Here is an 11,959-nt window from a genome sequence, read left to right as displayed (position 1 = left end):
GATGTTTCGAGAGAACAGCAACGAAACATGTATATTATCTAGGGTGAAAACAGCGATCACCAAGCCAGGTTGAAATGCCATTGAGGACAGTGCTTGGGCCTGGTGCACTGGGAAGACCCAGAGGGATGGGGTAGAGAGGGAGGTGGGAGGGGGGATCGGGATGGGGAATACATGTAAATCCATGGCTGATTCATGTCAATGTATGACAAAAACCACTACAATATTGTAAAGTAATTAGCCTCCAACTAACAAAAATAAATGGAAAAAAAAAAGATACTTTGCATTCCTCAAAAAAAAAATAAATAAATAAATAAAAATTCACTTTTCCAATGCCCAAGTTTAATACTTGATATGAGACCAAAGGAAAAGAATAAATAATAATGTTTTAAGGGGGGAAAAGCATAGCAGAGAAAGACACCTAATACCACATTTTTGATTCTGTAACTTAATAATCACAATCCATCTTTGCGAGGTCATATAATTCATCTTCTAAACTGTGACAATATCAATTCAAGTTATGCCATCTCAGCTTACAGCAACCTTTCAGTTTAGTTAGAGTGTCTCCTTCTTAGAAAAATCATGAAATCTACCTGTCAAATGATGGCTTTTCTCCGCAGTCAAAAGCATCCTGCAGTTCCTTGACCAGATTAGCCTGGCCTGGCAGTCGGAAGAGACCCTCCTCCTTCAGCCCCCTTTGTCGGATGAAGTCCACACACTGCTCCACCAACATCGGAGCCATGCGGTTCCCATACCTCTTCTCATAGCGAACAGTATCTTCCAGTTTCTGTCCAAAAATGCCTGGAGAAATAAAGGATCACAATGAATTTGAAAAATTCATCAGTTCCTACTACGTAAGTTTAAGCAAACTCTGGAAGATAGCGAAGGACAGGGAGACCTGGTTCTCTGCAGTCTATAGGGTGGCAAAGAGTTGGACACGACTTAGCGACTGAACAACAACTATTACTACTTCTTTGTTCTAACTACTGGACCACAAGAGAATTCCCCTCTCTTCACTTTTGTTTTCTTTTTGAAATAAAAGGGCACCTTCTGTTTTCAGTCAAGTGATGATGCCATGATTATAATGAAGGTGATAAACCATGAAAAGAGACACAGGATTTTCACCCATATAAAATATTTCAGACAGTGTCTGCTCTTTAAAATCTTAAGCTATTAATTTACTGGAAAGAAAAAAAAAATTGAATTATGAAGCTTTATGTTCTACAAGTGAGGAGACAGGGTCATGGTGATTTTTCCTAACAGGAATGAGTATCTGATTACATATTGTCTAGAATTAGCAGCACATGGGGGTAATAAAAATCAAAACCATTTTGGCTAGTTTTATTCATTGTTTTTAGATACTTACACATCATGCATTTCTTTGTGCATGCATTTGGGGCTGAATATCCCCCACTCTTTATCCTTCGTACCCCACTGATTAAGGAACAATGCCTCTAAAATACACTAATATGAGTTGGAACTTGGAAAAATAATCAACCAATGAGAAAACAGGAAGAAAAGGAGCCAAAGCAAATATGATTCCAATGTTCCCAGATGGGATGAATATTACTGAAAGGTTTTAATGGCCTAATGAGTTTCATAAAAGGGGAAGAAAAATTAGTGGTGCATGTTGAAACTATGTAAGACTCTAGAATGTTTGGGGAATTATTTCAAAACCGTTAAGTTCAGGATTTAACAATAGGAACATATGCTTTACTTCTCTATCAGTAAAATAATTTATGTATGGATTCAGTAAAGTAAAACCATCACATTCCATGCAATAAACACTTGCTACTAAAGAGAATATTCTTAGCCTAGGCAGAAACAAAAACACAACAAATGAAACTATTCTCCACCTGGTATCCAGTCTAGCACTAACATATTCCTTTGAGGAAAAAGGCTTGCATGATCCGATATTAATATTTAAGTGCCTATAAAACAATTGGAAATTAGCTGAGTTTGTAGACTTTGCAACAAGCAGTTTCTCGAAAATGGTATGTTAGACGTCGGAATCACTGATCTCTGGCTTTCCTGTCACTCCCAGCAGTGTCCAATACTTTATGAAGTGGTGATAATGATTTGAAACTCTTAGTATTTTAATAACAAAGCTTGAAAATTGACCATGAAGGAAGAACACTGACTGTTTCTCGATGGAGCTCTTTCATGCTTTCTTGCCTGGAATGCTTGGATTCTATCCTGCCAAAATTAAGGAGATAGCCTTTCAGAGGCACTTATAAATTAAATAAAAAAAATAATGCTAACATTAGGGAATAAATCTTATCTATCTGATTTTTCACTTCGTTTATTTTTTTTTTTTTTTGGACTGACACATTATTAATACTTAAGGTATCTCCCTAAATCCAGCAGAAAATCTATTAAAGATGTTCCAGTTCAACCTCAATGTGTGCTACACATGAGAATCAAACTTCCAAGATTTAGTTTTATGCAGTAATGAAAAACAGTCAAACATTCTTTTCTGATCAGGGTTCCTTTATTCCCCAAAACTCAGGGAGGTGATAAAGGATACAGTAAGTTTTGCTTTAGAAGGGTACTCTGGTTTTCTTTTTTTTCCCCTGTTACACATAGGCTTGCCTGTATGATAAGAATTTTCTTAAGTATAGCAACAAACTAAAAGCCAAGAGCCCCCAACATTCATTCATGCATTAAGTACCTAACACGCACTGTTGTTGACATGTATTCCCTTATTTCCATAATAAATATACATGGTAGCTATGAAACTGAGAGAGATTAAATACATAAGGTTAGTTACACAGCTGGAGAAGGCAATGGCACCCCACTCTAGTTCTCTTGCCTGGAAAATCCTATGGATGGAGGAGCCTGGTAGGCTACAGTCCACGGGGTCGCGAAGAGTCGGACACGACTGAGCGACTTCACTTTCATTTTTCACTTTCATGCTTTGGAGAAGGAAATGGCAACCCACTCCAGTGTCCTTGCCTGGAGAATCGCAGGGACAGGGGAGCCTGGTGGGCTGCCATCTATGGGGTCGCTCAGAGTCGGACACGACTGAAGTGACTTAGCAGTGGCAGCAGCAGTTATACAGCCCCAAGTCACAGAATGGAAATCCTTATCTAGACTTAGCCTTACAAATCTTTGCTTGTCTCTGAGTACCTGTCCTCTTCCACTTTATTTAACTCAATTATCATGTGTTTTCATTTTCTAGTAATTTAAAATATTAATAAATTCTAAAAGTGAAGAAAACAGCATACCTTTTCTGTGCTCTGAAAAATGGTAATAGCGAGGCTGTATTTATGTATGCCAGGCATGGGTACAAGCAGTTTATCTGCACTCCTTTTACTTAAAACTCACAGCATTGTATGAGGTAGGCACCACCATTTTGCTGAGGAGGAGACTAAAGCACAAGTAAGTAACTTGCTGAACGTCACAAGGTAAAAGGTGGAACCAGGATTTGATCAAGGCTGTTGAATTTCAGAGCGACTGTGTGTGCATTACAAAATATTGCACAGTGGGCATAATGGCTAAAAATTGAGTTACAGAGGAAGGGCTGACTCATTGGAAAAGACCCTGATGCTTGAAAAGACTGAGGTCAGGAGGAGAAGGAGGGCAGAGGATGAGATGGTTGGATGGCATCACTGAATCAATGGATTTGAATTTGAACAAACTTTGGGAGATGGTGAAGAACAGGGAAGCCCGGAGTGTTGTAGTCCATGGGGTCATAAAGAGTTGGACACAACTTAGTGACTGATCAACAATAATCTCAGATATGCAGATGACACCACCCTTATGACTGAAAGTGAAGAAGAACTAAAGGGCCTCTTGATGAAAGGGAAAGAGGAGAGTGAAAAAGTTGGCTTAAAGCTCAACATTCAGAAAACTAAGATCATGGCATCCGGTCTCATCACTTCATGGCAAATAGATGGGGAAACAGTGGTTGACTTTATTTTTCTGGGCTCCAAAATCACTGCAGATTGTGATTGCAGCCATGAAACTAAAAGACAGTTACTCCTTGGAAGGAAAGTTATGACCAACCTAGATAGCATATTAAAAAGCAGAGACATTACTTTGCCAACAAAGGTCCGTCTAGTCAAGGCTATGGTTTTTCCAGTGGTCATGTATGGATGTGAGAGTTGGACTATAAAGAAAGCTGAGCACCAAAGAACTGACTCTTTTGAACTGTGGTGTTGGAGAAGACTCTTGAGAGTCCCTTGGACTGCAAGAGATCCAACCAGTCCATCCTAAAGGAGATCAGTCCTGGGTGTTCATTGGAAGGACTGATGCTGAAGCTGAAACTCCAATAATTTGGCCACCTCATGTGAAGAGTTGACTCATTTGAAAAGACTCTGATGCTGGGAGGGATTGGGGGCAGGAGGAGAAGGGGAGGACAGAGGATGAGATGGCTGGATGGCATCACCGACTCGATGGACATGGTTTTGTGTAAACTCTGGGAGTTGGTGATGGACAGGGAGGCCTGGCGTGCTGCGATTTCATGGGGTCGCAAAGAGTTGGACACGACTGAGTGACTGAACTGAACTGATACCTATTTAGCAACAGAATATGTAAAAGAGTTTTAGAATGTAGACAATACGTACACATGCTTAGAATTCCTGTGGGGAAAACAGTAATTTTCTGTTGTTTATCCAGTCTTGCAAAGCATTAGGTAATGATTAGTTGCATACCCCCCAGCCTGTAGCATTGGAAATAGAATGTTCCAAAGGTCTCTGACTTACAAAGGTAGATGGTGGATCAACTTCTCTATAAGAATTTTTTGTTTTTGGTGTGGAACCCAGGGAGAAATTGTGTGCTTAGTCAGTCACTCATGTACGACTCTTTGTGAGCCACAGACTGTAGCCTGCCAGGCTCATTTATCCATGGGGATTCTCCTGGCCAGAATACTGGAGTAGGTCGCCATGCCCTCCTCCAGGGGATCTTCCCAACCCAGGGATGGAACTCAAGTCTCCCTCGTTGCAGGTGGATTCTTTACCATCTGAACCACCAAGGAAGCCCAGGGGGAAACTGGAATTGCAGAAATAGAGAATGGAGGCAAGGGCGCAGGTAGAGCGGGAAAGGGAAGGAGCAATGAACTGACAGATTGGGACTGACATATATACACTACATGTCTAAAAGAGATAGCTAGTGGGAACCTGCTGCATAGTAAACGGAGCTCAGCTCTGTACTCTGTGGAGACTTAGAGAGGTGAGACTGGGCGTGGGGTGGGAGGGAAGCTCAAGAGGGAGGGGATATATGTATACATATGGCTGATTCACTTCATTGTACACCGGAAACTAACACAAATTGTAAAGCAATTATACTCCAATAAAAGAAGCTGCTTTATTTAGAACTTCAACATTTAAACTTCAAATTTTAAAATGGACAACAAAAAAAGCACAAATTTTGATGAGCAATCCCCATCTAGCAGCATGAAGAAGAGGACACACTGATTGGTAGATTATTAACAGGAATATCCCCTGTGATGTGAGTCTTGCAAGCAGTTCCAGCTATGCCCATGTAAATTCTCAGAGAGGTTTCACATTCCCTAACAAAAGCATCCTTGGAATTTCTGGGGGAAAACAATCCATTATGCATATTTTCCCCTAGACGTACATTGATGGTGTCATAAAGCATCATTCAGGACGTGACTTTCCACCAGACTGAGAAAGTAAATCACACAGGTGATTTTATTATATCTGTGGGAATCTGTTTCAGCTGGAGGGAGACACAGAGGGAGAGGAAAAAAAAAATATAAAGAAAATCTAAATAGCTTCAGGATTTGTGAGGTTCTTCCTTTATATACTCCATAGCTAGAGGCAGCCTGTGGCATTACTGTGATCAGCAAAGTATATTCAAATTCTACTCATTGCATAAATAAATAAATAAAATACAAAGCCAAACATCTTTAGACTCTCCATGGATTGTAATTATTCACTTTGTTCCTTGATTCTGAACTAAGTATAACATTGGCTGCATTTTATCACTTCCTATCTTCTTGCTGATCTGTTACAATATTGCCTCCAACACCGTCATTTCACTAAGAGAGCTTTCAGAATAATTACCAATAACTACCTAGTTGCCACATCATTGGACAGACTTAATTTTTGCAGTGCTTTAGGGTTCACTCCCTTTAAAACCATCAATCTCACTCTTCTTACTGATACTTCTCACATCTTATATAATTCTTGCCTTCCAGAATGTTCTTTTCAGTCTCCTTCTTGATTATGCAATCTACTACACCCTTCTTATAAGTTTGCTGGTCCTCTGGATTCTGTGCACAGCTCAGCTTTCACCTCACTTTACACAATTTCTTTGTTGGATTCCACTCAATCTCACAGTGTAACAATTGTTCCCAGATTTGTATCTCAATCTGGACCCCTCTTGCACTGGATATCCAAGTGCTCATTAGACCCCTCAACATGGGTATCTCAAAACATTGTCAAACTCAAAATTTTTAAAACTGTCTGAACTATTTTTCTTCAAAACCTGTCATACTTCCTATAATCCTGATTTTGGTTCTCAGAACCAGTGATCCCCCCAAACATTTGAAGGGCCATCTGAGAATAGACCTAAATTGCACTTTCCTTCACAACCCTCATTTAACGACCACAATAGTCCCTTCCAAACTCATTGCCATTAGATCCTCAGTACTTCTTAACTGACTTTTATAGAGCCAAGTTCCCAAGTCAGGCAAGTGTTGCCATAGTGATCGCCATAATATTTAAATCAGATCATGCCACGTTTTTTTTTGTTTAATTTCTTCCAATGGTACCCACTGGCTAACCAAGCTCATTTTCATGAAATGTGTGTGCTCATTCGTGTCCGACTCTTTGCAAACCCATGGGTTGTGGCTCAACAGGATCCTCTGTTAATGGGTTTTTTTCAGGTAAGAATACTGGAGCAGGCTGCCATGTCATCTTCTAGGGGATCTTCCTGACCCAGGGATGGAAACTGCATCTCCTGCATTGGCAGATGGATTCTTTACCACTGAGCTACCTGGAAGCCCTTTCATGAAATATAGTCTCTGTAATCCAGTCTCTGACGCTCCATCCACAATTCAATCAACTGGCGTTTAGGTGGCACCCTTTCTATGCCAGATGCTGGGCCATATTCACCCTCATTACTGCTGCTCCCTCAAAAACAACCTACTCAGTAATGATATTGAACTATTTGTTGTTTCCTATGTGTGTTATGACTTATTATATCTTTGAGTGTCCTGGTAGAACATAAGTCTTACTGTCAAGAGTCAGCCTAGGAAAGCTTATCCTGAAAAATTCAACTCATATAATCTCATATGTTAAGTCCTTATAAACATTCCCTCATACCCACCCCAGTCACAAACGTGTTATGTTTCTTCTTTGATTTCTTAACATATCACTTTCTAATTATTTATTTAGATCCTTATCTACACGGGACTAGTTTCCCACCAGTCAAAAAAGGATTGTTTAAAAAATAAAAAAAAAAGATTATACTTTCACAATTATTATAAGAAGAAAATAGTCTACATTTATTATTATTAAAAATGATGCTGGATAACAGTTTATACTACTATTTACTTTATAAACTGAAGGGAAGTTTGAGTAAATTTCTTAAGGTTCTGCAGACACAAGGACTGAACTGGGATTTGTGACAGATGTGAAGGACTCCAAGGCTCATACTTCGTTCTATCATCGTGTCCTGGTATGAATGTTTGTGTCCCTTCCAAATCTCTATGTTGAAAATCTAATTCCTATGGGAATGATTTTTGGAGTCAGGGCCTTTGAGAGGTGATTAGGTCATGAGTATCCCTTCCCCTTGGTGGCTCAGATGGTAAAGAATCTGCCTGCAATGCAGGAGACCCTTGTTCGATCCCTGGGTTGGGAAGATCCCCTGAAGGACATGACAACCCACTCCAGTATCCTTGCCTGGAGAATACCATGGACAGAGGAGCCTGGTGAGCTACAGTCCATGGGGTCACAAAGAGTCAGACATGACTGAGTGACTAACTCTTTCACCCTAGGTCATGAGTGCAAAGTTCTCATGAGTGGGTTGGCCAAAAAGCATTGGGTTGGCCAAAAAGTTAGTTTGAGTTTTGCCATAAGATGTTATGAAAGACTTGAATGAACTTCTTGGCCAACCCAAATATCTTTATAAAAAGGACCCCAGAGAGCTCTCTCCCTCTTTTTCTTTCTACTCCTTGAAAATGTAACAAGTGGACAATCTGCAATCCAGAAGAGGGCACTCACTGGAACCCAATCATGCTGGCTTTATCTCAGTCTTTCAACCTTCAGAACCATGAGAAATAAATTTCGGTTGTTTAGAAGCCACCCAGGCTATGGCATTTTGTTATAGCAGCTTGAATGGACTTAGGCACACTCTCTTGTTCTCTGGAACTCAATACCAAAGTGGGTAAGGATTGAGTGTTCCATAAACATCTGTGGAATTAATGTAGGCATTAAAACAAAATATTTCACCCCCTCAATTAAAGGAAATAAATGAATAACTCCAAGGTAAAATGAAACTTATCAAGTCTTCAAAAGTTGTGGTACTGATTTCTATAAAAAATTGAAAACAAAAAAGTCTTTGTTGATGAAAAAGGTACAAGTTAGCCAATTTCTTGGTCATTACATAAATTTTCTACTATCAACAATTTTTCAGAGTTTCCTGATGCTTCCATCCCATAGTCATAGAAAGAATTTGCTTTTACTTATATTTCTACTTACTACAACTCTGCTAGCAGAATAAGTCTTCGTATGACCAGGATTGTAATAATTTTCAATTAAAACTGAACATATGCCCATGGTAAATGGACAAATCAAAATAAAAGACATAGTACAGAACTAAGAAGCAAAGTCAGCCAAGGCTTACTTTGGTCTCTCACCAGCAGTTTCTAAGTGGCCAACAAACCTTACATGAACAGAAACCTTTGAATTCAAGAAGCTCAGAATCTATATAACAAACAACCAAGGAATTTGGTGAAAGCTTGACTCTCCTTGCCAGAATGGGGAACAAGGGAGAAAAATAAAGTCTTGAAATAATTAAGAAAGTGTAATAATGTGAAAATAGTGACCGGGTAGCATTGATCTAAGACCAGCAGAATAATTAGCAGAGTAATTAAACTTATCATTTACATTCAGGTACCAAGCCACAGAATTTACATGCATTTTTTTTTTATTTGACACTCACAGACATTCTACAAGGGCATCTCCCTTCTATAAACAGACTCAGAGATGCAAGGTGACCTAAAGTCATACATACAGAAAGCAGTAGATCTGGGATATAAACACAGGCCTATATGATTCTAAAAGTCTTCCTTTTTTACTGGATTATATTAATTCAATTCAGACATAAATTTTTTCACAGGAACACTGACCACTCTCTTAGGATCATGTAGTAGAAAATGCCTTTCCATAACTTCCAAAGATCAAATCTGATTTCAGGTAGTTCATATGAATCACTGTTTTTCCAGATGAACCCATAGTGAGTCTTCTTATTCAAAAGCTCCTCAAAATTCATACATAATTTGTTGTAGTGCTTTTTACAGATTAAATAATTAGTTTTCTTTATGCTTCCTTATCCTCAAGGAGGGTGTGAGCTCATAGATTCCAGGCAACCTGTTTTGTTTGCTTTCTCACTCCCAGAATCACTTGGTAGGTGATTCTGTAAAACTGTGATGTGTGAATTGATGAACCATTAATACTTACAGCACCATTTAAAATTACATGGATTTAAATAGCATTCTGTTGGACAAGTCAATTTCCATAAATGTGATTATAATATCCAAAATATACAACTAACTTAAAAATTTTTGGTTGTATTCATTATTACTATAAAGATATTCTATTCTGTTATTGCCTACGAACTAGTAGGTTATAATACTGTAGGTCACCAGTTTGCAATAAATCTTAAATCGTGGATTGAAAAGACCTATTGCTGTTTCTAACTTTCAGAAGAAATAAACAAATATATATATATAATATATATATGTAAACACACACAGATATATACACACACACACACATATATATATATCTTATCACAAATGTGTTTAAGAGCACTTGAAGATAGCTATGAAGATAAAGTGGCCTGATGGCAGCATGCAAGAAATATAAGGGAGGACTTCCCTGGTGGTACAGTAGATAAGAATCCATCTACCAATGCTGGAGATATGAGTTCGATCGCTGGTCCGGGAAGATTCCACATGCTACTGAGTGCTCTAGAGCCCAGAAGCCGCTACTACTAAGCCCACATGCCGCAACTACTGAAGCCTGAGCCCTAAAGCCTGTGCTCCAAAACAAGAGAAGCCACCAGCGAGACGTCCACGCACCACAACTAGAGAGCAGCCTCCACTCCCTACAGCTGGAGAAGAACCCACGCAGCAACGGAGATTCAGTGCAATCAAAAGTAAATCAATCAATCAATTTAAAACAGTAGATATAAGAAGAGTAAAGAATACAAGAGGTGAACAGAGACAGCCTGACGAAGAAGTGAGAGCCAACACTGACTCGAAGTGTGGGCCGACAGCAGAGGAGGGACAAGGACAGAAGCCAAGGAGCGGTGTAGGAGATAGGTTTGGGGAGGAAAGTGGGGCCAGTCTGGGGAAATGGGAACAGTTGGAATTGCTTAGAAGGCCTTGATAATTACATGAAATAGTCAGGACAGCCTCCTGGGAGCAACAGGAACTCATAAAACACTTCTGAGCTGTGGCACACTGCTTAACAGTACTGTTTCAGGAATGTCGGTTGGATGACCCTTAGCAAATTAACTGTATGTTATAGAAATGTGTGAACAATATTGAGGGTAAAAAGAGGTGAGGATGGATGCTGTCTTGAAGAGCCACTTCTAAGGTTAAAATTTTGTGCTTCTAAGATGCTTGTTCCTTGGAAGAAAAGCTATGACAAACCTAGACAGCATATTAAAAAGCAGAGAAATCACTTTGCTAACAAAGGTCCATATAGTCAAAGCTATGATATTTCCAGTAGTCAGTCAGGTATGGATGTGAGAGTTGGGACATAAAGAAGACTGAGAACTGAAGAAATGATGCTTTCAAACTGTGGTGCTGGAGAAGACGCTTGAGAGTTCCTTGGACTGCAAGACCAAACCAGTCAATCCTAAAGGATATAATACTGAATATTCATTGGAAGGACTGGGGCTGAAGTTGAAGTTACAACACTTTGGCCACCTGATGTGAAAAGCCACCTGATGTGATGTGGAAAAGACCCTGATGCTGGGAAAGATTGAGGGCAAGAGGAGAAGATGACAACAGAGGACAAGATGGATGGATGGCATCACTGACTCAAGGGACATGAGTTTGAGCAAACTCTGGGAGATGGTGAAGGACAAGGAAGCCTGGCATGCTGTAGTCCATGGGGCCGCAAAGAGTTAGGCATGACTTAGCAACTGAACCACAACAACAATTTACAATAGCCAATACATGGAAGCAACCCAGATGACCATTAATAGATGAATGGGGATAAAGAAGATGTGGTGCACATATATTAATACAATGAAATATTATTCAACCTTAAAAAGGAAGAATTAGAGTCAGTTCTAGTGAGATGGATGAACCTAGAGTCTGTTATACTAGTGAAGTAAGTCGAAAAGAGAAAAATATCATATATTAATGCATATATATGGTATCTAGAAAAATGGTATTGATGAACCTATTTGTAAGGCAGCAGTAGAGACGCAGACATAGAGAATAGACTTATGGACACAACGTGATACAGAGAGTGTGAAATGAACTGAGAGAGAAGCATTGAAACATACACCACAATATGTAAAACAGACAGCCAGTGGGAATTTGCTCCATGACCCAGGGAACTCAGTCTGGTGCTCTGTGACATCCTAGCAGGGTGGGATGGGGTGGGAGGTGGGAGAGAGTTTCAAGAGGAGGGGATATATATAAATATATATGGCCGATTCATGTTGATGTACAGCTAAAACCAACACAACATTGTAAAGCAATTATTCTGCAATGAAAAATAAATAAATTTTTAAAAAGTCAGTTGTGTGC

The 11,959-nt window shown here is 39.5% G+C and overlaps 1 protein-coding gene across 6 annotated transcripts in view; it reads right to left on the bottom strand.

Annotated features, from left to right (window-relative positions):
* The window catches only part of ARHGAP24 (Rho GTPase activating protein 24), a 539,270-nt gene that overhangs the window by 52,269 nt on the left and 475,042 nt on the right, over window positions 1-11,959 (bottom strand). For all 6 annotated transcript variants that reach the window (XM_043448566.1, XM_043448568.1, XM_043448571.1 and 3 more), the window contains one exon: window positions 591-798. In XM_043448566.1, coding sequence (XP_043304501.1) covers window positions 591-798 — 208 coding nt within the window. The remainder of the gene's footprint in view (window positions 1-590; window positions 799-11,959) is intronic.

The sequence above is a fragment of the Cervus canadensis genome, chromosome 26 (genome assembly GCF_019320065.1).
Source record: "Cervus canadensis isolate Bull #8, Minnesota chromosome 26, ASM1932006v1, whole genome shotgun sequence".
In the NCBI taxonomy this organism is placed as follows: Eukaryota; Metazoa; Chordata; class Mammalia; order Artiodactyla; family Cervidae; genus Cervus; species Cervus canadensis.
This window is presented reverse-complemented; position numbering and strand designations above follow the sequence as displayed.